This window comes from Tympanuchus pallidicinctus, unplaced genomic scaffold (assembly GCF_026119805.1).
Source record: "Tympanuchus pallidicinctus isolate F22 unplaced genomic scaffold, pur_lepc_1.0 scaffold15, whole genome shotgun sequence".
Taxonomy (NCBI): Eukaryota; Metazoa; Chordata; class Aves; order Galliformes; family Phasianidae; genus Tympanuchus; species Tympanuchus pallidicinctus.
The window spans coordinates 5,685,667-5,710,518 of record NW_026294669.1 but is presented as its reverse complement, the minus strand read 5'-3'; the positions used below and the strand labels follow the sequence as shown (position 1 = coordinate 5,710,518).

Sequence of the window (24,852 nt, the reverse complement as noted above, 5' to 3'; positions counted from 1 at the left end):
CACAGCCAAGAGCAGAGAGTGATTTTATTTGCCCTAGAAATAAAATGGTGTAAGAACTCTTGACTAGCCAAGATAGATAAAGCCCTGTAAATTAGCTTGTGCTTGTCTTCGTATGGTTTTATGAGTAGCCTAATTGCATAGTGTTCTTTGCCAGAGTGCACTTACATTCACCTGTTTCCTAGAAAATGAAGAAAATACAGTCAGTTGAGCATTTCCATTTTGGATTAGTCCTCATAAGTATGATTGTTAGGGATCAGATCATTTGCTGCTCTCGTGGCATAGCTCGTTTCTTGAAAATCTGCCTTTTTTCTAAATATATAGCCTAATTTGCACTTATGAATGGAAGAAGAAATGTAGTTCAATGTCAGGGCTTGATTTCAATTGAGAAGTAGTAATGCAGAAAGAAATGATACAACTCAGGGCATTTTGAAACATGGCTTGGAATTCCTGATATATTAGCATGCCTCAGGACAGATTTAACATGTAGCTGGTATAAATGTAATGTAAATGAAGTAACTTCCCTGTCTCACAGCTGGGACACGCTCCTGTCCTGGGCAGCAGCTTGATTTATGTTATCTCTCTGAGGATGACTTGTCTGGGAGCACAGCACCCCGCTGTCCCTTGAAATGGCTTTGCATTTGGCCGTGCGTGGAGATGTGGTTCCATTTACACCTGGGGAGAAGAGAGCAGACTTGGCTGAAAGGCTGTAGTGGTGATCACAGCTGCAGGATGCTTTCTGCAGGAATGTTTAGCGTATGCCCTTTTATCTCCCAGTCTAATACAGTTTGTCCTTACTTTAAAATGTAAACAGCTTTCATTGGTCACACATGAAATGTCTCAGAAAAGAATCCAGAAACCCTATATTTGCACTCGCTGGTAATTATGTTCATTTGCCTTGATGACATGCTTTGTTACAATATCGTGATGAGCGGACTCCAGACAGATACATGGGTTAAAGCAATTGATGGGATTTGTCCTGAAAGGCAAAGAAGCATTTTGATGGAATGAAAAATCAGATTCAATTTCCTTTGATAAAGAAGAATGTTAATTTTCTCCTCGGCTCTATGAAAGTTCACCTGCATGTTATGAATATCGTGGTTGTTACATGACAATATGACATTTGGAAGAAACTCTTCAAACATAATAACAGTGGAGAATCTTTCAACAGTCTGTGGATGCATGGAACACCAGGCATTAATTTTGCAGCTGCAGAAGGTAGCAGTTACAATGTTTTTTGAGGCAATCTGGCTTCCAGTGCACGTGACCTGGCTTCAAGTAGCTGTTCTGCAGAAGTGTCAGCAGTGAGTGCAGTGGAACGGCCTCAGGTTGCACCAGGGGAGGTTCAGGTTGGATGTTAGGACAAATTTTATCTCAGAAAGAGTGGTATTGGCACGGGCTGCCCAGGGAGGTTGGGGAGTCACCATCCCTGGAGGTGTTCAACGAGCATGGAGATGTGGCACTGAGGGATGTGGTCAGTGGGCATGGTGGGGACCGGCTGGAGTTGGACTTGATCCTAGTGGCCTTTTCCAGTCTTCACGATTATGTGATTCTAAATTAAGTGATCTAATTGCACAATTTTATTTTGTCCTCTGCACTGCTATTAAATTCATTGACTGAATTAGGGAAGAACAGCAGTCTGTGACTCAGACTAGTGAAAGGTTTAAGTGTGCCATGAGAAATGTGTTTGGCAGATGTTCTCCTGCAGGATCAAGCTTCTTGGCTTACCTACATTGGGTGGACCAACTGTATCCAAATTTTTTTTAGGTGGGGTAGTTTGGATCCATCTGAGTGCAGAAATACAGAATGGTTTCAATGTCAACTCATGATGGATTTTAAATCTAGCCCATTTAAATCATTCCCCGTGCCTTGAGAAAAGACAATGCAAGCAATTGATGGTGACAGTTGACATCTTGTCCTCAGATAAGCAATCCCAAGTAGGCCTTTGCAGGAAAGATTCTCTTATGGGAGATTTTTCTTCCAACATACACTAAGTAGGGCTTGTGGGAGTTGCAGCACAGCCAAAGCACAGGTGACTACTTCTGTTTCAGCTGCTGCAAATGAACAGCTTCCCTTAAGAAGTGTGAGTGGCACATTTGCTGAAACCCAGGCAGTGTCTGAGCTGCTTGAGCTCTCTCTCCCATGACAGACTGCAAGAAAACATCACAGTAGAAGCCAGCCAGGCCACCTTACAGCTATTTGGTGTTTTCTCTAACCCTAGCATTATTTAACTCAGTAAAGCACTTCATCTTGTAGAGTCTGACAAGTCTGGGAGTGGAGAAAAGGCGGTTCAGTATCTCAGCCCCAGTTCTACTCTGGTTCCTATTGCAGTGAGGCACTGGGGACATGCGTTGGTGTGAGCCCTGTGCCATGATCCTGCCTTTGGGGCAGCAGCAGTGACATTTGGGCACATTCCTCACTGCGGGGAAGCATCACGAGGTTGCCAGGTCTTCAGAGAATCTCACATTCTCACCTGACACAAGCAGCTGATGAAGCCTGTTAACATTTGGGCTGAGATGAAAAGCTGTAGTGCAGCTGTGTCAAGTCATGATTGCATTGCCACTCTATTTCTTTGGATAATATGGCAGATCCACAACAATTATTTTTGAATGCAGTCTCTGTCACTGCAGAGCAGTAATGTGAAATATTTACTATTTTGTTTGCCTCGTGCCAAGTGAGTTTTCACTCAATTTGTCATTAACACTGCTGTCCTCTTCTGAGGGAAGTGTTTATTTATGTGAACTGCTCTTCAGTAATTTTGTGTTTTCTACAGGAATAGGTGCTGGCATCATCATCCAATTTCATTGACCACAAAAATCTGCGCTGATGAAGCTGTAGGACCGAAGGCGGATGTGAGAGACAGGAGGACAGATCTCATGCTCAGTAGTGCTGTTCGTACAGTGCGGGTCATTTGTGACAGAAAAAAAAATACCCTAAAACCTTCCATTTTGCAAAGTTCTGCAGTATTTTTGTTGCACAGGCAGAACACTATGTAGAAAGGAGCAGTGCTGAGTCTATTGGGTCCCCTCCACAGCTCCCACCTCACATGGCTGTGAGCTCCTCACGGAAATCAGCCCTGCTGAATTGGCAGCCTTGCTGAATTGGCAGCCCTGCTCACAGATCATCAGGGCTGACTCTTTGGGAGTACAGTTAATTAGTAATGAACATTTTGAGTATTTTTCCACATAATATTAGTGCTTTTATTGTTCATCCCCTCATTTTCATCACCATGACAGCCAAGATCTAAAACACAGAGAGCCTCCTGTCTCACGCAATCAGGCAAACCTGAGAAATGGATGCTAGGAGAAAAAAGCCCAGTGCTGTGAAATCTGAAATGAAGTGAGGAGAGCTGCAGCCTGAGGACAAGCAGCACAAGTCTTCGCTGGGTTCGACCAACCTCATCTCCTGCTGTGACCAACAATCCCATGCATCACTACAGGCTTGGGCCAGGGTGGCTGGAAGTCTGCACAGAGGAAAAGGATCTGGTGGTGTTAGCTGACAGCAGCTAAGCATGACCCAGCAGTGTGCCCAGGTGGCCAAGAAGGCCAGTGCCATCCTGCCAGCAGCAGCAGGAGGTGATCATCCTTTCTCTGATGGTGAGGCTGCACCCTAAATACTATGTTCAGTTTTGGGCCCCTCACTACAAGAAAGACATGGAGGTCCTGAGTATGTCCAGACAAGGGCAACAGAGCTGTGAGGGGTCTGGAGCACAAGTCTTGTGGGGAGTAGCTGGGGGAACTGGGGTTACTCAGTCTGGAGAAAAGGAAAATTTTGGAAAACAATAATCAGAAAATACTGTCCCCATGCCTGGGGCTCAACCCCACTGCTGCTGGGATGAGGTCTTGCGGTGATCAGGACAGGAGTGGTGACAGCCAGGCTGGTGCTGGGGCCTTTGGGAGAGAAATCCACCCATAAATCTGCCCATTACAGTGCTGTCAGTGCCTACAGCTGCTGCTGGGTGCAGTCGAGCACGTTCTGTGTTCTGTATTTTGTTAATATTAGACACCGTGTCTGATGCTTGCTTTGTTTCTGTTAATTATCTTTGATTTTCTTTTGCTTCTTCATCAGCTTTGATTACTTTTTTTTTTTCCTGTGCAACTTCAGATCAGCTTTCTGAAGCAAAGCAAAATGTAAAGTGGAACTTTTATTTCTCCCTCGCTGACATCCAGACAATGAATATAGATCAGAATTTTCATTTCCTTTTTTTTACCACATCCATTTGCATGATAGAACAAGCTTGCCAGACTGGCTTTTCTCTGATCAACCTAATAAGGAAAAAGTGCTTTCTAGCTCTGTATTATTTTATGCCTTGTTTGTGACTTCAGCATCCTTTATACAGGTTTAGAGACGATTTATGTTTTATTGCCCTTGAGTCATTTCGTTGAGAGTACTTGTGTTCTTCCCACGTAAAAACATCCCCCTGTAGCATGATATGTGTTAACAGACGTTGAATGGAAACCTGGTGCATTGAAATGTTGGTGCTCCCAAATTACTCCATGCAATGACGAAAGCCAACTGAAGCTGGGGCTGTTGGTTTAGTTGCTCTTTTAGCTGTAAGTACTTCTCCTAGCGTGCTTCGTGAATTCCTATTGCATTTGTTTCAGTTCCATTTGGTAACTGATTGAAAAATGGCTGTGCTAATAGAATGCAGTCTTGGAGGCCTTATTGAGCCAGAGAGGCTCCCTTCATGATAACTGCTTTGCCATGTGGGAAGTGTTCATTTTCAAAGGGCAGAGAAATGGCAGTGTCTGCACTGTACCTAATGGGAGGGGGGACAATCAGATTAATTATCACTTGCTTTAGTAAAAATGGCTGTGTAATGGTGCAGAACAAATAGCATAAATCTCCCCAAAATAGTGTTAACGCTTTCTCTCAACCAAAATAAAAAATAACTATCCTGTACCTGTGTTGTAGAGGGAAGAGCTGCGAAAATATTCAGCAATGATGGATCTGTTTGAGGTGATGTATTAAGACTTATATGGCTATTAGCCAAAATTGCGCATTTGTAGTATTAAAAGAGTATATTGTAGTAAATTCAGTGTGAACACACCAAGCACATCAAGTCTCACACCTTGCTAACTCCCTGCCATGCTCAGGTCCAAGTGAAAAGAGGGGACACATCCCTCAGGGAGGTGCTTGTAGCGCTGCACAGAGCTGCATCCCAAGGAGCACACGGAGCTGTGATGGAGCCCCAGCTGTGCCATGTGGTTGATGTTGCTGCTTGTTAGCATTGTCTTCCTGCTGCTCCTTCTCTGCATGCCTTGGCCTGGCCCCATTGCCAAGGTGGGATCTGCCCTCCAGACCCTGATGCTGGGGTGGCTGTGGCACAGTGAAGCCCAAAGCACAGCATTAGTTGTGTTCGGGTCACAGCTGTAGGGCTCACACATCTTATCAAAAAGCTGAAGGACTGCAGTGAAGCTGCTCCCTCCTATTTTCCCACTGGTAAGCGCTTGTAGAGGTGTTTTGCAACCTTGCCGTGATGGCAATAAGCTTTTATCTGAACAAATTGATCCTGAGATGCTGGCGTTTGTACCTTGTTTGCTGCTGCCTTGCCTGCTGTTTCTATCCTGGCTCCGAGCAGGTACAAATAATGAATTAACTGCTGGATAAGCCCTACAGTCCCCTGAGCAATTATTCTGGCTTCTGCCATAGCAGACTCAATTTGTCCTGCAATAAGTACAATTTTCTGAGAAGTTAGTTCTGGTTCAAGCACTAATGATCCACATCTGTGCAGTGTAGTTGTTGTTTTGGGGAACAATTGTGAGCAACGCTGTTGGAGAGAGCTTTAGGTTGGCATGGAAAGAGCACGTTGCATGGGGTTCAGATACTGCTCTGTGTGCTGCTGGGACAGCTAGGAGAGAGAAGGGTGGTATAAAATAGGCAACAGTCTCCAGCACATGGAGCCAGCACATTCTCTCTGAATATAGAGTTATAGATGGTTGGAAAAGACCTCTCAGATCCCCAAGTCCAACCCCAGGCCACCCCACCATGCCCACAGACCACAGTCCTCAGTGCCACATCTCCACAGCTCGTGAACCCCTCCAGGGATGGTGACTCCACCACCTGCCTGGGCAGCCTATGCCACTGCTCTTTTGGAGAATAAATTATTATGTGTTCAGTGGTACAAAAAGGGCATAAACAAACAGCATGCCAGCTGCAGATAAACCTTGTATCCGTGGTGGCTCTTGGCACAGGAGATGAGTAAATTTTATTAACATTGTCATTTCCAATCCACCTCATCATAAAGGACTTGGACGTTTTCTATTACAGTTGCAGATCTACCTTAACATCACAAAAGCACAATGCGGGAAATTAGATATAAACTGAAAAATAATTAAAGGCCTGGTGACAACTTGATAACGTTGTGTAATTAAAGCATTGGTAACAAATCCTGAATTTTAATTTTTCTTGCTGCAGCTGATACTAGAAATCAAGATCAAATGTACATTCTCTATAGGAAAGCTAACTTGATTATGTGTTGTTTAAAGAGGAAAGGGAAAGAGATGAAAGCTGGAGTTGCGCTACAGTCCAGCAACAGATGAAAATGTGCTGGAGCTGAGTTTTGCCTTTGTGGACATTTGGTGGTGGTCATTCCATGATCCATCACATCTGCCCAGTCATCACAGCCCTGCTAAAGGAATTGGCCCAAAAACTGCTTTGGGGTAAAGAAATGAGATTTTGGGGCTGAATGGGAGAATACGGGCAATGGCCTGTCATTGCCCTGATGCCCACAAAGGCATCTTTTTCCTCTAATAAGAATATATAGTATTAATAGTTTGATATTGTGTCAAACATATGTTTAAACAACATCACTGGAGTCCATAAGCTGTATCAGAAGTACAAAGAGCACCAGAGGATGAATGCAGGGAGGCACTTTGGCTCTGGTAGCATGCTTAGCTCTATTATCTTTTCCACTTCTGATCCCTCTTTTGTTATCTCAGTGTTTCCCATCCCACCTGACACCATGTTTGTGATATTGTTATTCAGCCCTCCCTTGGGCTTGCAGCAAATATCAAGTTGTAAGCAGCAAACAGAAGGAGGTGGAGTTCTGGTAGGACTGGGACATGGGAATGTCCAGGGAGCTGACACCTGGCTGCCTTCCCAGAGAGGAGACTATGATGGAACAAAGCACAAACACCCCGCAAAATGCAGACTGTGCTCACAGAAACCAGGTTTGGCTTCTCCTACCTCTGCCAGAGCTGAGCAGCACAGTAGCAGATTGTAAAGGGACTCAGGGCCCTGCAACTCTATCAGTTTTGATCAATTTTTCAGCCAAGTTAGTAATACACTGGAGAGTGTGTCAACATGCTTTATGGAGGTCTGCAAGTGCCTACATGGCTAATCCATAACACTCAAATGGTTTCCTGGAAAACAGACATTTCGTTGTCACCACGAGGAGATTGCTAAGCAGTGGGGGAGAAAAATAGAGGAAAACCACGGGGCTGCTGCAGGCACTGCAGTGTGGGGCATGGCTTAGCAGCAGCACCCAAGGGATTGGCACTGCTTGGGGAAGCAGGAGACCAATGGTGCTTCTCTGTTTAATGGAAACTGGCAATCAATTTTTAGCAGCTGGTGGAGAAGCAATTTAAGTCACAAAACAGTTTCCCTCCCATTCCTCTGCCCCCCAGGCCTGAAATCATGCTATGAGCTGATGGCTTAAGCTGCTTGCTTAGGGCGTAATGAGAAAGTAGGACATTTAGTCACTTAAATACGTGAACGGTTCTCCTAAATATTCTAGTTTTATCAGTTTGTTATAAAATTATTTTGCTTTCAGAGTTGTTCCAAAGCCTTTTCTGAGGTGGCTGTTCAGAATGGGGCACTCCAACTACCCTTCCCCTACCCACCAGCTGCTGAAAGTTTACTTGAAATTGCTGTTAAGTGAGCCAGTGCCTGGACTTCTTCCAAGGCATCCAGTGGATCTCTGAGCTCCCTTCCAGCCTGGGTTTTTCCATGGTTCCATGATCCCATGATTCATCTTCTATGTTCTGAAACCTTGATACACTTTGGGTGTCCCAGAACACTGCAGAAGCTGGAAATTTAATATTACCATTTTCCCTTAGCAAGTTTGCCCTTACCAAATGTACAATTAAAGACATGCTAGGAGAGCTGGGACAAATCTCTGCTCACCCCACAGCATTGATCCTGTACAGTGTGTCCCTGTATCACATGTGCTCATGGCATACATCTGCCCTACAGACCAGTACTGACTGTGCTACTGCCAATCCAATCTTTCTCATCTACTTTCTCTTCTTATTTGTAGGACAATAACTGGTCTCAAAGGAGGAAGAAAATATTGCCTGGAGATCTGACTACTAACCCTGAGGAAAATCTCCTGACTTTTTCTCACAGTAACTGTTCCAAAGTGTGGCCATTTTCAGAGATTACCAGTTTCCTGAAAACCCTTTTTTTCTCCCACTGTGTTTAATATAAAATACTTTTCTTTTCTACAGCCTACAAAAGAAGGCTAATCCGAAAAGTGAAAGCCAAGTCCTTTGCTCTTCCCTGTGCTGAGCCCCAATGGAGAGAAACACACTCCCCCAGCAGCAAGCACATCGTACTGCTGTACTGCTGGCTGCAGCCTGGCTCATGCAGGACAGGCGGGCAGCGAGTGATCTGCTGCCAAATGACCTCTGTCAGCACTCGGAAAGAAAAAGACAACAGCCACCTGTGTTACCAGGAAAGGCCAAGCTCAACTAATGGGAAGCCAAGAGAAGAGAAAGAGCGGAAAAAACGTCCTTGCATCACCATCTAGTGGCCTCTGTGTTCAGCAGAATAAATCCAGCACCCATAGATCCTTTCTTGTGGATGATTCCTCTGTTAACCATATTGCAATCTGCCAAAAGGTGAGTGAGAACAGTGCTATGACTGCATCAGGAATGCTGGGCTGTCAAAGCACCTGGATGTGATGTATTTCTGCAGTACAGCTGTAAATGATTCAGTTTTCTACTGAATGTTCCTTGGAAAGTTTCCAGGCTCTCTGCTTCAGTCACAAGCCTTGCTGAAGGAGCGTATCTCAGAGATTGTTCTCCACAGCCTTACTGTTGGTTCTGCTGACTGTCTAACAGGGACAGACCCTAGCAATCCTCTGCTCTTCTGTACACCACTGCTTGCTCTGCTCTGAGATGAGGTGTTCTGAATCCTGCTGATGAAGTGCCATGAGCAGGTCCCAGCCCTTCCCAGTCTGCAGCTGTCTTGTGCTGGAAGCAGCACAAGAACATAGGAATTGAAATTCTGAGCGTGTTTTTTCCTGTTGAAGTCCTGTGAGCTACTGAGAGTAAAGGGAATGCTTTACCATAACTGTCTTTGTTCTCATAGATATATATTTTTAATGCTTAGTGGTCTGTAGAGCAAAAGCTGGTCAGGCCTTGAAACAAACAGCCCTTCTCGAGGTGGCCATGTCAGACTCCCCTCTGCCCTCTCCTTCACTCTATGATTACAGCTACATGAGAGATATGACCTCTAGTCAAACAGTCTGACAAAGGGTGTTTTTAGCGTTCCAAAAGAGCAGTGCCAGCAGCCAGCCTTTAATGGAAAAGCAGGAAGGGTGTGTTAAAAAAAAATGGATTTCCATGCTTCAGTTCTGGGGGAGTTGGGTCATGAGTTTCCAAACTACAAGGCTTGCAAGTATTTGGTGGTGCAGGTCCAGGGCTTGTCTCTGCAGTCTGATGGAGCTGGAGGGGACATGGCACTGTGTGAGTGATGCTGAGCCTTGTGGAGTCCTGGAGGACCAGCAGTTGTGTGGGGAAACACAGCTGCTTTGTCCTTCTAGAGGAACTAAAGCCTTAGCTTTAGACATTGCCCTCAGAGTCCAAAAACCTGTCTTCCTATTTGCACGAAACACACAGCTCAGCGCAGCTCAAGGCAGCACCTTGCCAGCACACCCCAAAGCACAACATGCCCGGCTGCCCCGAGGGCTGGCATTGCAGCAGGGTTGTGCACAAGGCCCTCTTGTCTCCTGTGCTGCCGAACAAAGGCTACTGCTGTGCACTAATGCCAGCTCGGTGCTGGGCCGGGTGCCGGGTCGGGCAGGGATTAGCTTCCAGTCAGCACACAACGAGCTCTCAGCATCTCGCAGCTCCCAGAAGCTGGAGGTTTCTCTTCAGCTCCTGTTGCTTCGGAAAGGTTTGGCTGTGGGGTGCTCAGGGCTGCGTGGCGTGGGCAGTGCTTCCTGTGAGGATGGGATGGGAGAAGTGCAGTGGGGGGGAACAGCGGGATGGCTATGGTGGGGAATGTAGGGGGCCTGGCTGTATGGCTCCTGGTGGAGCAGAAACGTGGGGTCCTGCTCCTGCCCTGTGCCCACTCTCCTCTCTGGGGACAGCTGGGACTTCAGATGTTGGCTGGAGGCAGTGCGGGGCTGGGAAGTGGAGAAGGAGTTCAAAGCAAATTGAAAAGCAAATAACATAGCCTCTCGATCTGCCCGGTGGCGGCTGACATCCCTCATCCACTTCCACTGGAGTTGTAAAGGCTTTACGCTCTCACTCTGTCCTTTTATTTCCCCTTGAAAACACCACAGCTCCCTGCCCAGGCATTTCCCATGTCACTGTCTGTACGAGGAGGACGGCGCGGCAGATGTCACCGCTTGGGCAGGGCTCGGGTTTCCCCCTCATCGCTCAAGTGACGCTGCTATCCCAACAGGTGCTGGCCAGAGGCCACCAGCAGTGTCCCCAGAGGTCGAGCAAGAGGCTGGTGCTGGTGGCAATGCTCACCTAGGAGCTGGGTGATACGCCGGCCTCCACGCCGTGCCACGAGCACACGGCCAGGCTGAGGGAGCCCTGGCACCAGCCCACACCATGGAGCCCACCTCTGAGATGAAGAGGTAGGTGGGGTGGGGAAGGGGTCCCTGTGTCATGAGCAGCCATGTGTGATTTGAGAATAAAAGCACATGTGCCCGCATCCTGGGAGGGATGGGGGTGAGGGAGGCTTTGTGAAGAGAGACCTCCTGTGTTTGCACGTGATGGAAAGAAAGAGATCCTGGGCTCGTGTTTCAGGGCTTCATTCAGCCTTCAGGGATGCAGGAGAGGGACTCCTTGTGCCTCTATATCTGCTGCTGCCAGGGGGAGCCTTTGGCTGTCATGCTCAGTGCTCCCAAAAGGTATCCACCTTCCCAACAATTAGTGCTAATCAGTCTTAGGAACCCTGCCTGCAGAGAAATGCTGAAAACCTCTGTAGGAGAGTTAATTTGGCATCCTCCCTCCTGGTGAATGCTTGTACTGAACAGTCCGTCCAGGCCTCCTGGCAGGTCTTCTATGGTGGCTGGAAACATTTGACCTGTTAGAAATGGAGTATGCATCCCCAGACTATCCCTGGAAAAATCATGCCATCTCTCAGTATTATGGTGGGAGATTTAGCCTGAAAATCACCTTGCTTGGTTCAGCCAGCTGAGAGGACAAAATAGTCCTCTGTTTCGACAGGCAGATATGGAAGAGGTCAGAAGGTTGAGTGGAAATTTGAAGAACTGGCCTGCAGCCAAGCTGGAGCTTATGGAAGGGGGCTAAGTTCAGGCTCATTACTGCAGAACTTCTGTAAGGCCTTTTATAAGGGATCTGAGGTCGAGATGACAGAACTGAGACCTTTGATCTACCTTGTGGGAGCCTGAATAGCTCTTTCTACAGGGTTTTTATAATGAACTCAAATGAAATGGGAAGTTCTTACAGAAGCCTGGCAGCACCCCAGTGTCTCCAAGTATTTCTGGGACACCTTAGTCTTTTTTCATTCACGGTATTTGCACACATGGCCATTTCCATGCTACCTACTAAAAGTCTTTGTATGCTCATGTCTCAAAGCCACCATTACAAGTCTCTCATTTTTCTTTTCCACCTCCTGGCTTATTTCTTATTTGCACAAGAGCTTTTCCATTACCGGGGGCAGTTTAGGGCTGCTTACTGCTTTTGCATTTCATAATGGCAAGGCTAGGGGAGCAGCAATGTGGCTAAACCAAGGTTATATGGGAATATCACTCCTATGTCTTGCTGTTCATCTCCACATTGAAATGCAGTTATGCAGAAGATAACTATTTCCTTTTTGTAGGTAGCCTCACCCTAAAACTTTCTTTGCAGAAATGAGGTCCTTGCTTCAGTTTCATTTCATACTTTCCTTTTGCACATCTCTTCCATAGATGTGGCACATTGTCAAAGGAAAATGGAGAGGTGACTTCATTGCTGGAAATCTTCACATACTAAAAAAAACCCTAAACTAAGAATGAAAATGTTTGCCTGATTGAAAATAGTAATGGTCCAATGACTCCTTTGCTTTTTGTCCCTTGAGTCCTATGGATTCTACCAATCACCCAGGTAACAGCTGTAGCCAGGAGAACCTGAAATTAAGAAACAGAAGCAAAACAAACCCTGAAATATCAGGACAAGAAACGCGCTTCAGATGCTGAAGCTCCCTGTCATCTTTTTCTAATTTCACTGCTATTTCTTCTACTCCTTTCATGACTAAAAGTCTCACAGTTAATCTAATGCCTTCCTCTGTACTGACTGGTGAATGATTCTTCAGAGAGGGAAGAATCTTCCACCACACATCTCAGGCAAGCACTGGTGCAGGTGGGCACACCATCACCAGCAATTCTGTATGATCAAGAGCTTTTAGCTTTCTTTGTTATAGTAAAAGAGCACCAAATAGTATTGATTATCGAACGAGGAAAATTTGTCCTGGAGTATCTTCCTTCTGTTCTGCATTTTCAATGCAGCTTCAAAAAAGCATACAGGTTCTTCAAATAACCGAAGTACTATACTTTCCTTACAGGAATAGGTTACCCAGCATGAACTTTGAAGCAGAGATTCTGGCAGATCCACACGATAATTCAGGTATTTGGAAGTAAACAAACAAACAAACAAAAAAAGAGATAAAAGTAAAATGCCCATTCACTATAAATATATCTTAATTCTCTTGGCAACAGAATTGGAAGTTGTTAAAGGAAGAAAAAGAAAGAAACAGGGTGCTACACTGTATTCAGGTGATCAATCTGAGATAGATATTGATATCTGTACCTCCAGTTGGGCTGGATGTTGAATCCCTATTCATACCTCACAGAAACACAGCAGCCAGGGACGCGGGTTTCTGAAACAGCATAAGCATCCATGTAAGGTTCCTCACTTCAGTTAGGAGGAAATTAGGGTAGGAGCTGATTTTTTTTCCCTTCTCAACACTACCTTTTCAGTGCTGATCTCGGATGTTGAGGCTGGCACTACTGCTGCATCCTTGATGTAGCCATCTGTCTGAGATAGACCCTAGAGACAGCATTTAGCTGAATGGCATCTTTGAGTGAGCCTGCAGTCTTAGTCTTATCACTGCTCCTCAGACTCAAGCAGCTGGCCATTGTCCCCGGGCAGGAGCAACATCTTTAGTATGAGACATCAGGAAAGCTGGATTTTGCAGTAATTGCTTGTAGCCCCTTGAGTTGCCTGGCCCTTGGTTCAGAACTGGAAATCTTAGTTCTGGTGTGTAAGTATGAGCCCATCCAACTGAAATGCTTTTGCTGCCGATTGCCCTCATGGCCACAAGCCATGGTTCCTAGTGGGAATTCACCTCCCTGGCAGTGTGTTGCAGTCCCGTGTCAGTGAGAGCCAGAAATGAGGCACACGGGGTTAACTATTTTTGCTTCAGCTGCAGGTGTGCATCACCCCTAATAGCAAGTGTGCCAACAGCTGGGGGTTTCATTCATCCTATCCAGCATGTGTGAGAACCACAACCCTTCCAGAACCTCCTGAGCAATCATCTTCACCTTCTTGCCAGAAATACACTCCCTTTCTGCAAACCAAGTAGCATCCAGCTAAACACCTCCAGGAAATTATGGGTACATCTTCCTCAGGGCAACCTGCAGTAATGACCATCGCTTAACATGCTGGTGTCAAAGGACATCAGAGTAATTTTTGTATCTTTAGTGTTAACAGACTGAGTTTTCACATGAGCCCATGTGCATGGATGGCTCCTGGGCTGTGTGACCTCTGCACCATCTTCCCGAATCTCTGGCTTCTGTTGGGTTGGGCTGGGTTTGGTTTGGTTTCTTCCACGAGGTAAGTGCTTTGATCCTTCATTTGCCCGGGAGTTACTAACACACCATTCATATTTTTTTCTCAAGAGCTGTATGTCATCCCTTCCATGAGAAGTCTCACGGCTGAGGAGTATGTAGAGGCCTTTCAGTCATTTTTGGATCACTCAACAGAGCACCAGTGCATGGATGAGTTCAACAAGGAAGTGATGCCTCACATCATGGCTGGGTAAGGAGCGTGTCCACTGAGGTGGTAAGGCCACCTGTGACCTTTGGTCAGCAAACATCTTGGAGGATGACAGATTTTCTGGGGCACGAATGAACTTCTAATGCTTTTAAGTTTTGATTCCATTAACAGCAGCCTTTCAAATATTCTGTTTAAGTGCAATTTCAATTAATAACCTGTGCTTCTTCTCTGCTTATGTAAAGGAAAGAATCAAGATCTTATTTGCATGTCCATCTGCTTTCATTAGCTGATTTTCCAAGGATTAAAGCGTATTGAATTTTTTTTCTATTCTTTTTCTCTTTCTTTCTTTCTTTTTTCCTTTTTTCCTCTATCTCTTTATCTACCTACCTACCTATCTATCTTTTTTTCCCCAAAATGAAGCTTCCTTGTTCTTTCTTTCCACTTTTGGGACTTCCTCACACATCAGTCCAAAAGAACATCTCTAATTCCATTCTAATGACTAATTCTTGGTTTCCTCAGTCCCCTAAGACTCCTTATTTCTATCCCAAGTTAATTTGCATTGCTTAAGCATCAAATGATAATCAGTTTTGTGAAGTACTGATGTAATATACTAAGCCTGTGTGACTGTAGATAGTTTCAGAACAGGCTAGATCCAAGCTACAAGAAAACAGTTTCAAGTCTGGATAATTGCTGGATATTGTGGAAAGTGTGTTCTCCTTTGAGTAAAAAAAGGCAGATAACTCCAGACCAGACATTATATCTATCTATCGATCTGTTTCTCAATCAATCTATCTATCCAATGCAAAAGAGGTAACAATAAAGAAAAAAATTGTTTGAGGAAATGCTAGAAGAAATATTTCTAAATATTTCTTAATGTGAATTTTAAACAATTTTGTTTGCTGGACCAATACAAAATATTACAGCTTAGTAGGATGCTAGTGAATATGCTGTGTAGAAAACCAAACTTGTCTCCCGAGGGTGCAGAGATTTGCCCCATTTTGCCTTGTCCCCATAGCCTCAGCCAGGCACAGCTCTGCTCCCTTGATGGGAACTTCTCGCTCTGGGTTTTCTTGAGGCCTTTATGCGTGGTGTCAGCCATGGCTTGAAGAAAACTCTGGCAGGGGAATAGAAATCCTATATTCTGCTCCTTACTGTACTTTGAAATATGAGCCTGCTCATACAGGGTAAGCTCCTGCCATATAGTAAGTTATAGCTGAGTTCCAAAGAGATGCTCAGATTTCATGTGGCACGTCTCAGTTAAATTGGGCCAATATGGTATCCAAGATGTTATAATTAAAATATAGAATTATGTGACACACTGTGGTTGAGTAACATGTACTTGTAATTTCAGTCTCGGCAATGGAAAATCGACTATAAACATTCTGGGAGTGGGGAGCGGCACAGGTAAGGAGCTGAACAGCACAGCAGATGCTGGGGAATGGTGGTCCTTGGGGAAAGGGAAAGTACTACCCAGGTTTTGAGCTATGGGGAGAACTGTTCATGCATTAATAACACTATTTCTCGTGGCAATCTCTTGATGACTGTCATCTGGCCTCATGTTTCTAAAATCAAGGAATCTTTCATTAGATTAAGTAGGAAAGCATCTTCAAACCTCACTGGAAAGACTTTGAGTGTCTGGGAGGTTGTTCCCACCCACAGGCCCCATCCTAGAGTCTCCCACCCAAAGGCTCTTCCCAGTTTATGTTGCTTTCAGGGCCACGAGGGGCTGTGGAGATGGACATGGGCCGGCACTTCTACCAGCATGGCACCTAGTCAGCTTCTTCAGGTTGGGTTTCTTTGTTACAGCTCTGTCTTTATCCAGAGATTACTAGAGTTTAGCTGCAAATGGTATTTCCCCCCAGAGATGAAAAATCTTTTGGAAGAAATGGCTTTAAAGCTGTTCTAAATGAACAGTGAAACATCCGGCTTTGCTCCCAGGGAATCTGGAAAAGAGTAAAAAAAAAAAAAAGTAGAGAAAAGAAGTAGCAATTCAATTTATCAGTTTGATTTTGCTTTAAAAAGTATTTTCAGCTGAATTATAAGTGTTAATACTTTCTAGTGAAAGCATTTTTTCTCACTCTGTCTGCTTGTTTTCCTGAGTAAGACAAAAATAACAGGCTATTTTCCCCAGCTGGGAATATGTTGTAGCATATGAGAAAGCAAGGAGGAAGAAATCATTCAGTTCTCAATTACACTTCTTTCTCATTATGTACTGTAACACCGAAATTCTGTCTGACTCCAAGAAAACATGAGGGAAAGGAAAATCCTTTACATTACTCACATTTTTCCTTATTTCCTCTTCAGAAGAACTTTCAGTGAGAAAGTAAAAGCCCTAAGACATTCTAGCAGGGATGCACGCTCCCATCTTGCAGTGCCAAGGCTGCCTGAGCCGAACCTGCGCGGGCGGCATGGGAGTGAGCCAGCATGGCACCGAGCAAAAGGTCAAGTGTGATCCCTGACCTTCTGAGGCTTGGACTCTGATTTCACACGGCCCGAATCAGTGTAGTCAACTGAACTATTAATGGAGGTTGTGACCTGCTCTGCATTCTGAAAGGCTGCTGCTTGATCCCGGTCACGCTTTCTCATTCAGCCCATGTTCCCCATGGCTGGTGCAAGCATCTTGGCTGTCAGCTGCTGGTGAGGATCAGGCAGGTTGTGGTTTGCAGGGTATTTCACTCTTGCTTCAGCAGTGTCCCAGTGTGGCTTGTGCTGAAGGGCTGCTGCTGGCAGCTTCCTTGCTTTTCTCCAGGAGGCATACGAGCCTGAGAATGGGACAAATCTTGAGCAGCATCAGCTTGTGTTGAGTTGTCGTGGTTCACCATTATTGTATCATCAGCATCTTTATATTTAAGTTGGCTGGAATTTCCCTCCTTAAATTCTACTTGCTATAACACCTATCAGAGATGTCAGTTCTTGTCATAGTTAGTCCAGAAGGTCAGAGAAGATACAGGATCTGGTGTCGAGTGCCCTGAGACTACAGTTTGCATGGACAGGAGAATTTCTAGGCCCCACCCTCAACAGCAAACAGGATTCTCGCGGAGATCCATTCAAAGTGATCATCTCCGCTGTTTCTTTCCGTAATCCCACATGAACCAGATGAGTTTTGAACACTTAGCACATCATGGCCTTTTTGGTAGGAGCAAAGGTGACCTGCATCACCTCAAAAGGCACTGGGGATTTCCTAGGACAAGACAGGCTGATGCTTATTCCTCCAGAGCTCAGACTGTCTTGGAGGAGCAGCAGTAACTAAATATGAAGGGCAATTACTTGATGCTCAAGCTGCAAATCTGTGAGCCTTTATTTGCAGCTCCAATACAACAGCTGGATAACGGATGCCCAGACCATGTAGCCTGACTCCAGAGGGGACTGACCCACTGTGTATCCCCAGCTCTCCAAGCAGTGTCACACCTGTGACAAAGTAGCTGTCACCTCCCCAGGGCAGCACCAACGTCAAAGCTGCATGGCTGTGTTGACTTTCTGCTTGTTCCTCATTTTAACTGTGTTTTTCTCAAAAACTTATGTTTCCTATTGTAAAGAATATTACCATTAGTAGGTTTCTGCTCTGTTGCTTATCTCTTCTTTATTCTTGGTGTTATCTGCAAATAATGTTACCTTGCCAGCTGGGGCATTGGCATCCTTTCATCACCACTCAAGGGTTTTTAAAAATAACAGATTTGTGTTTATTGAATAGGTGAACAGGATCTAAAAATGATCCAGATCCTGCAGGCTGCACACCCAGGGGTCCTTATTAACAACGAAATCATAGAGCCCAACCCACAGCACGTGGCTGCCTACAAAGGTGAGGCATCTCGGGCCCCTCTGCCATCTGGGGTATGGCCAAGAACATTGATTTGTATGATCATTTTTTATGCCGTCCTGTGAAATTTGTGTTTTGTTTCTACTTTTTAAACAGAGCTGGTTAATCGAGCCCCAGATCTGCAGGGGGTCTCTTTTACTTGGCACCAGCTCACTTCCTCAGAGTATGAACAACAGGTGAAAGAGAAAAACACACACAAGAAGTTTGACTTCATCCATATGATTCAGGTAGGATATTCAGTACTGCTGGTTTTAACTACTTGGTGAGTATGGTGTGAGTATGGTGAGCTGTGCAGAGAACTTGCCTAGAAACTTAAAGGGATGCACACATCTCCCAGCCACAAAATTGGCAGCAATGGCAGGGAAGCGTCAGAATTGGTGTTAAGCACCAGCTCTGCACAAGCCTTGCAGGGCTGGAGTAGGAATAACTGCATGCAGCTCTCCCTTCCAGATGCTGTACCGTGTGGAAGATATTCCTAACACCATCAAGTTTTTCCACAGCTGCCTCAACCATCAGGGTAAACTCCTGATCATAATTCTGTCAGGTAAGAGAGGCCTCCCATTTTTGCATCGTTCCTATGAAGTATGAAAGCCAGCTATAATTGCCTTGGGATTTCAGTAGCACTAATTCTATAGCAGTTAAACAAAACAAATGTTTTCATGAGCTTGGACTGTTGGACCCCAGTGTCTGATGGAACCACATGGATGTAACCTGCATGCTCTTGCTTCCCTGCATTTAAAGTAGATGAATGACTGTGAAATTATTGCCTAGAGAGAAGAGCAGCTGTGCCTGGAAGAAGGCCAGTCCTTGTTCATGGTGAAATGAGCACCATGCAAAGACAGCCTGAGCTCTGGGGCTCTTCTCTCCACACAGCAATGGCCAAGACTCAAGCAAGACAAAGGGAGCTGCCTAGACCTGTGGGCTTTGAAAAGGAGACACTTATAATATTGCCATACTTGTTTTTTAAAAAGTGTTTTTTTTTCCAGTGTGTCATTCTCGAGTCCCCAGCTGGTGGTGTGGTGAATAAAGCACAGTTCCCCATGTTAAGCATTAAGCCTTCCACCAGAAGTAGTGGGGAGGCCGATCCGGAATGAGCTTTTTAGGTGTATGCTTTTAGACGTGCCTGATCTTCCTCCCCTCCACAGACAGCAGCGGTTGGGCCAGCTTATGGAAGAAGTACAGGCACTGCTTGCCTTCAACTGACAGCGGCCACTACATCACCTCCGACAGCATCACGGCAGTTCTGAGGAAGCTCAGCATCAAGTACCACGTTTATGAGTTCCCATCGGGTTGGGACATCACTGAGTGCTTCATTGAGGGGGACCCAGCTGGAGGCCATATGATGGATTTCCTGACAGGGACAAAAAATTTCCTGGGCACAGCACCAGCAGCTCTGCGGAGCCGCCTGCAGGAAGCTCTCTGCCAGCCCGAATGCAGCAGCAGGAAGGATGGGAGAGTCATTTTCTGCAACAATCTCAGTATGATTGTAGTGGAATCCTAGAGCCTGGACCAACTTGCAGAGGTGACGTAGGGCAATGCAATTGTCCAAACGGCAAAGCAGAGATAGGCAGGCAGTAGAGCAGGGTTCATCCATCCCAGTCTGGGAGGATGGAGCGGCCTGTGATGTCAAGGATGAACTTTTTGTTCTGCTGAGCTCAAGAGTTCACCCTGGATTGTTCAGTATCAGCAGAATTTGTTTCAGAATGTAAAAAGCTGTATTATACTACAAGCCTGCATGGAAAGTATTTTATTATAGAATTGCAGAATTGTTTGAGTTGGAAGGGACTTTTAAAGGTCATCTAGTCCTAGTTCCCTGCAATGAACAGGGACGTGCACAGATAGATCAGTTGCTCAGAGCCCTTGAATTGATCTTGAATTTCTTCAGGGATGGGGCTTCCACCATGTCTCTGGGCAACCTGTGCCAGTGCTTCACAACCTATATTGTAGAAATCTTTTTCTTATATCTCATCTAAATCTCCCCTCTTTTAGTTCGAAACCATTTCCCTTTTTCCTATTATAACAGAGCAGAGCTGCTAAAGAGGCTGACCCCTTCTTTCTCAATGATCCCTTTTAAATACTGAAAGTCCACTCTCAGCTCTCCCTGGAACCTTCTCCAGGCTGAACACCCCCAGCTCTCAGCCTGTCCACATAGGACATCCTTTGGATCATTTTTTGTGGTCCTCCTCTGAATGCACTCTGAAAAGTCCATGTCTCTCCTGTACTGAGGACTCCACATCTGGACACAGTACTCCAGGTGAGGTCTCATCAGCACAGAGTAAAGGGGCAGGATTGCCCTCTTCTCCCTGCTGCCCATGCTTCTTTTGATGCAGCCCGGGATACAGTTAGCTTTCTAGGCTGAGGGCAATTGCTGGCTCATGTCTGGCTTAGCAACCACCAGTACCCTCAGGTTCTTTTCCGCAGGGCTGTGCTTTTTCCTATCATACCCCAGCTTTTATTGATAGTGAAGGTTGCCACTTTCCAGGTTCCTGACCTTGCACTGGGCTTTGTGGAACCTCACGATGTTCTTCTGGGCCCACTGCTCTAGACTGTCTAGGTCTCTCTGGATGGCATCCCATCCCTCAGATGTGTTGACTGCACTACACACCTTGGCATCATCCATAAGCTTGCTAATTGTGCACTCAGTCCTGTTATTGAGGTCGCTGATGAAGATGTTAAAGAACACTGGTCCCAGCACTGACCCCTCAGGGACACCACTGATCTCCACACAGACATTGAGCCATTGACCACCACTCTCTGGTATGCATCCTCTCTATGCTTTTGATGCTGGGAATTCCAGCTTTCTATGCAGACAACATGTTTACATACCTGAAAATGTGCCCATGTGACACCATATGATGCCCCCACACCAGCAGCATATATGCACTGGTTTCTTACAACAGTACCTGGACGAGACCTGCAAGGTATCCCCACTGCTTTGCACTAAGCATGTGCCTCAGTGCACCCTGACAGGAGCATGCTGCTCTGCACTAGGTTTTTTGGTGGTTTTCTTTTTTTTTTTTTTAAATCAGCATTGTTATTTACTATCCCAAACACCTCAGCATCTCGTAATATAGACGTCTTAACATTTTTTTTCCACCTTTTTGTTTGGAGAATTTCTGGATTCCGGGATAATACTTGCCCTGCACTCGTTCAGGCAGGTATTAATTTTGTTACTTTCTTTCTACTGTTTTTTTCTCCATACAAAATAAAAGCCATTTTGAAACAGAAAATGTCACATCTTGCTCTGTCTAAGTGGGCTTAGAGAAAGTGAAGAACGAAGAGGTTATTAAGTTAAAAATAGAGAAATGCAAAGTACCATTTTATGGAAACACTAAGTGCTTCTTGTAAGTGAGAAAAGTGACCCTGAGGATGTGTGCAGACACATTTGCATTGCTGCAGTCCATGTGCTGTGCCTGCCCTTGGGGTGACATCACCACAGCACCTATATTACTTAAATAAAATGAATAGGCTTATGATGGTCATGCAGGTAAGTCAAAACCTCACTCTGCACTTTGGGCCATGGAACAAAGAGAAAAGCTGTGGAAAAACAGTAGTTTGACTTCACCTCCCTGGAAGGACCATGGCTTCATGATCTGTAAGTACTTTTTCTTTGCTGTTGGTCTAAGAAATGTTAATCCACACTGGAGAGCCTCCTTTAGAGCCTCCTCTATCCTGTGCCTTGTGCACAAGCTTTCTGTTTTGATCCATACTTTTCTTATTCCATAGCTGGCTCCTCTGCTTTCTCACAGCAGTGGGTGGGGAGTATATGGCTGGCCTGGTGGAAGGCTGTTAGCACTGCTCCAATCAACATCCTCCCTCCACTATTAATTCCCATCGTTTATTTCCAGGTGTTAATTAAGTCTTTGCCTCTCCTTGGTAAAATAAAAATAAAAACATATATATAGCAAATATTAGGCTTCCTTTTCAAGCTTTAAAGTACCACCTACCTTATATATTACCCCAGATCTTCCCCAGCCAAACAGCACTTATGGTCTCACTCCTCTGTGGAGTTTCCTATGCATCTGAGCATATAGATGTGTTTCCAGTAAGCAGATGCTGAAAGAAAAAAAAGATCAGTGAGAACAAAATTTACTCATATCTTTGTAAATCAATGCACAAATGCTCAAAAGAAAAGGAGCACTTCAAAGCAGACTGTTCAACAACAGCGTAGGGAGATGAAATGGGGCACCCCCATTAGAAACACCACTGCTTAATGCTTTAGCTGCAATTTTCCTTTTGATTCTTGAAAAGCAAGTCATTTAACAAGTCATTTAACAACAACTCTTCTTGTATACATGGAGCAAGTACTATTCTGAGCGTCTATTCCTTTTATTTATATATTTACTCTTGCTTTAATATGGTATCTATTAGCTATTAGTGGTGCTTTTTAAGACACGCTGCCTTCCCACGTATAAATTCTATCTCTGAGCTGACCACGAGAGGGCTGCAGCAGCCAATGGATTGTGTCTGGCTTACTTGGATGCTGAGCTGAAGGAACAGAGCCAAGCAGGCAGGCTCACACTGCTCTGCCTGGGCTGTGCTTGCTTCACTGAATCCATGCATCTGCAGGTTTGTGACTGCTGGGATAGTTTGCTGCACAGTATCTGTATTAATAATGTATTAATAGCGTTTCTTGAAACACCACGCTTTGCTTCAGGTGCTAGCCTTGGAGATCCCTTGGGAGAAGGCAACAGAGGCAAGATCTAGATGTGGCAGAGCAGTTCTCACATAGCCTAATCCAGGACTAAGGGCTGGTCCTTCGGTATCAGGCCATATCTCTAAAAAGGTATTTATCACTCTAATTCTTAAACTCAAATATTTTTAAAGGTTGGGTCCTGCAGGCAGAACAATCTTTTTAGAGTTCAAAACATCTTTATTATTAACCATTGCTTCTTGAAGTAGCTTACTTCCAATACTCAAGTGTCAGCAGATAAACTGTGCTAGAAGATGAGAGTGAGAGTTCTGGTGAGGTCTCATAAGATGTCTGTGGTCCAGTGAGTGCGTGGTCACTCTGCCACATGCCAAACTGTGAGGAAAGCAGGTGGCAAAACCTTCAATCTGACGTATGTTGGTGTGGACATAATGGACAGTACAAATAACCACACCCACACACAGCAGTGTGTGCTTACATCCAATCCCATCCCAACCCACTTCATCCCATCCAAGCAGAGCAGCCCCAGGCTGGTTGGGGAGAAGCAGACCATTTTGGTGATGCTCCTTCTGACTTGTTTCACCAAAAACCACTCAGCCAGGCTCAGGATGTCTCAGGGTGAGCATCTCAGGGTCCAGACAGATGTCCCTAATAACATCTGCTCCCCTGCTCCTGCTTCCTCAGTCAGTCAGATCAATTCTGCTGGGAAGTGCCAAAATTCAGATGTGCATCCCTTCAGAAATTACAAAGCAATGGGAAAACAAACCTTACAGCTTATCTGCCTACTATGAATAGATAATTTCAGCAGGACACAGGACCTGGGGCTGCAGCATGGCCATCCAGAGGGTGTTGTGGACCAGTCCTCCTCCACTGTGTTATCTGACACTACTGGTTTTAGGGAAAAGAGCAGCTGTCCCAAAATGCAGGAAATGTGTTGTTCAGCCCCAATTCTTTAATTTTTTGTTCAAGCAGGAGGGAAATAAATAAATAAATAGATTGATTGGTCATTAGATAAGTAAATAAGTAATCAAATAACATTTTTAAAATTGCTCCAAAAATTTTGAAGAATCCAAGAGAGAACAAGCTCCTGCTGGAAAGACCTTGGGTTTGCAGAACATATGAGCAGGGCAGATCCCAGCGGGGCTTTTCTTTTCATCTCTGAGAAGGAACGAGGAAGAGCAGGACAGGAGCTTCATTTCCACTAGTCAGTTCCCGATAGTCTGATGACACTTTTGGTTAGATCTGCCAGCAAGTTTGGAAAGAAAACATATGTTTTGTCATACATCATAAGGATGGTACCTCTGGTGAATTTAGAAACGTGATAAGGAAAGTTTCAGAGCTGTCTCTCGGTCCCTACTGCTTTGCTAACATTTTTTAGCACTCTGTATGTATCTGTCAACAGCTGATACTATGGATTAAGGCAGATTACAGCTCATTGCTCCTGTGGCTGTTTTCTCCAGGCTGTAATTCAATGGGCACTTTGCCATTGACTTCGCAGTGACAAGACCAAGGCCCGTGTGTTTATGTACACTCCGCAGTGCTTTCCTATCTCAGAGTGGTTTTACTTTATACAGTGTCTAAATGATCAGCTGCAGCAATAAATTAATTTTATTACTTCCAGGATAAGGGCTGAGGTACTTTTCATGCTGAACAAACTGTCTGATGATCCTGATTTGCAGGTCTTTTCCTATAGATAAATGTTGACTTTGGTTTGTTGTGCGTATACAGACTGTGTTGCATGTCATTTGGGAAAAGGGGAAGGTATTTGAGGAAATTCAGGGAAAACTTCTACAGATTTAATACATTTAACTGACAAACTTTCTTCATCACCAGCAAGTTGTTCTCTGATTTTCAATATTGTTTATCCCTTTGGAAGGAAAAAAAAATTCCTTTTTACTCTCATGAACCAACTGAAGGCAGAAATAATTAGCACTGGAGAATCAAACCACTCAGCTGTGAATAACCTTCAGTCCAAAAGCTATTCACGAAAGCTTACCCCTGCATGATGGGACTTGTTTTCCTACATGCTTTAAAACAGCTAGAAGAATATAAATTTCATCCTAGACATCCTTCCTAAGCTTTCTCAGTTTGCAAGGTTCCCCTCATCTTTCCTAGCAGATCATCCTCCCCTCCACGGCCTTGTCCCAAGGAACCCAAAGGAAGGCAAACCTCTCTCCTGTGCCCTGTGGACATGAGGTCATGGCCAG

At 45.0% G+C, this 24,852-nt stretch overlaps 1 protein-coding gene across 2 annotated transcripts; it reads left to right on the top strand.

Moving 5' to 3' along the window:
* Nucleotides 1–8,676: 8,676 nt before the first annotated feature.
* On the top strand, nucleotides 8,677–20,498 carry LOC128077167 (carnosine N-methyltransferase 2). 2 transcript variants are annotated; one of them, XM_052675908.1, is made up of 9 exons: nucleotides 8,677–8,840; nucleotides 10,633–10,813; nucleotides 12,745–12,806; nucleotides 14,081–14,219; nucleotides 15,529–15,581; nucleotides 17,869–17,976; nucleotides 18,091–18,221; nucleotides 18,445–18,538; nucleotides 19,140–20,498. In XM_052675908.1, the coding sequence occupies exons 2-9, from the start codon at nucleotides 10,788–10,790 to the stop codon at nucleotides 19,493–19,495; spliced, it is 969 nt and encodes a 322-aa protein (XP_052531868.1). In that variant the 5' UTR covers nucleotides 8,677–8,840; nucleotides 10,633–10,787; the 3' UTR covers nucleotides 19,496–20,498. The 2 variants fall into 2 exon arrangements, with proteins under 2 accessions (XP_052531868.1, XP_052531870.1); XM_052675910.1 differs by lacking the exons at nucleotides 8,677–8,840; nucleotides 10,633–10,813 and adding an exon at nucleotides 10,912–12,287.
* The last annotated feature ends 4,354 nt before the right edge of the window (nucleotides 20,499–24,852 follow it).

What these genes read in the sequence shown, in the direction of transcription:
- LOC128077167 (XM_052675908.1), top strand. Translation starts at nt 10,788, where the DNA reads ATGGAGCCCACCTCTGAGATGAAGAG. An exon ending in ACTTCATCCATATGATTCAG is followed by an intron (nt 18,222 to 18,444) that starts GTAGGATATTCA and finishes TCTCCCTTCCAG; the next exon opens with ATGCTGTACCGTGTGGAAGA. An exon ending in CCTGATCATAATTCTGTCAG is followed by an intron (nt 18,539 to 19,139) that starts GTAAGAGAGGCC and finishes TCCCCTCCACAG; the next exon opens with ACAGCAGCGGTTGGGCCAGC.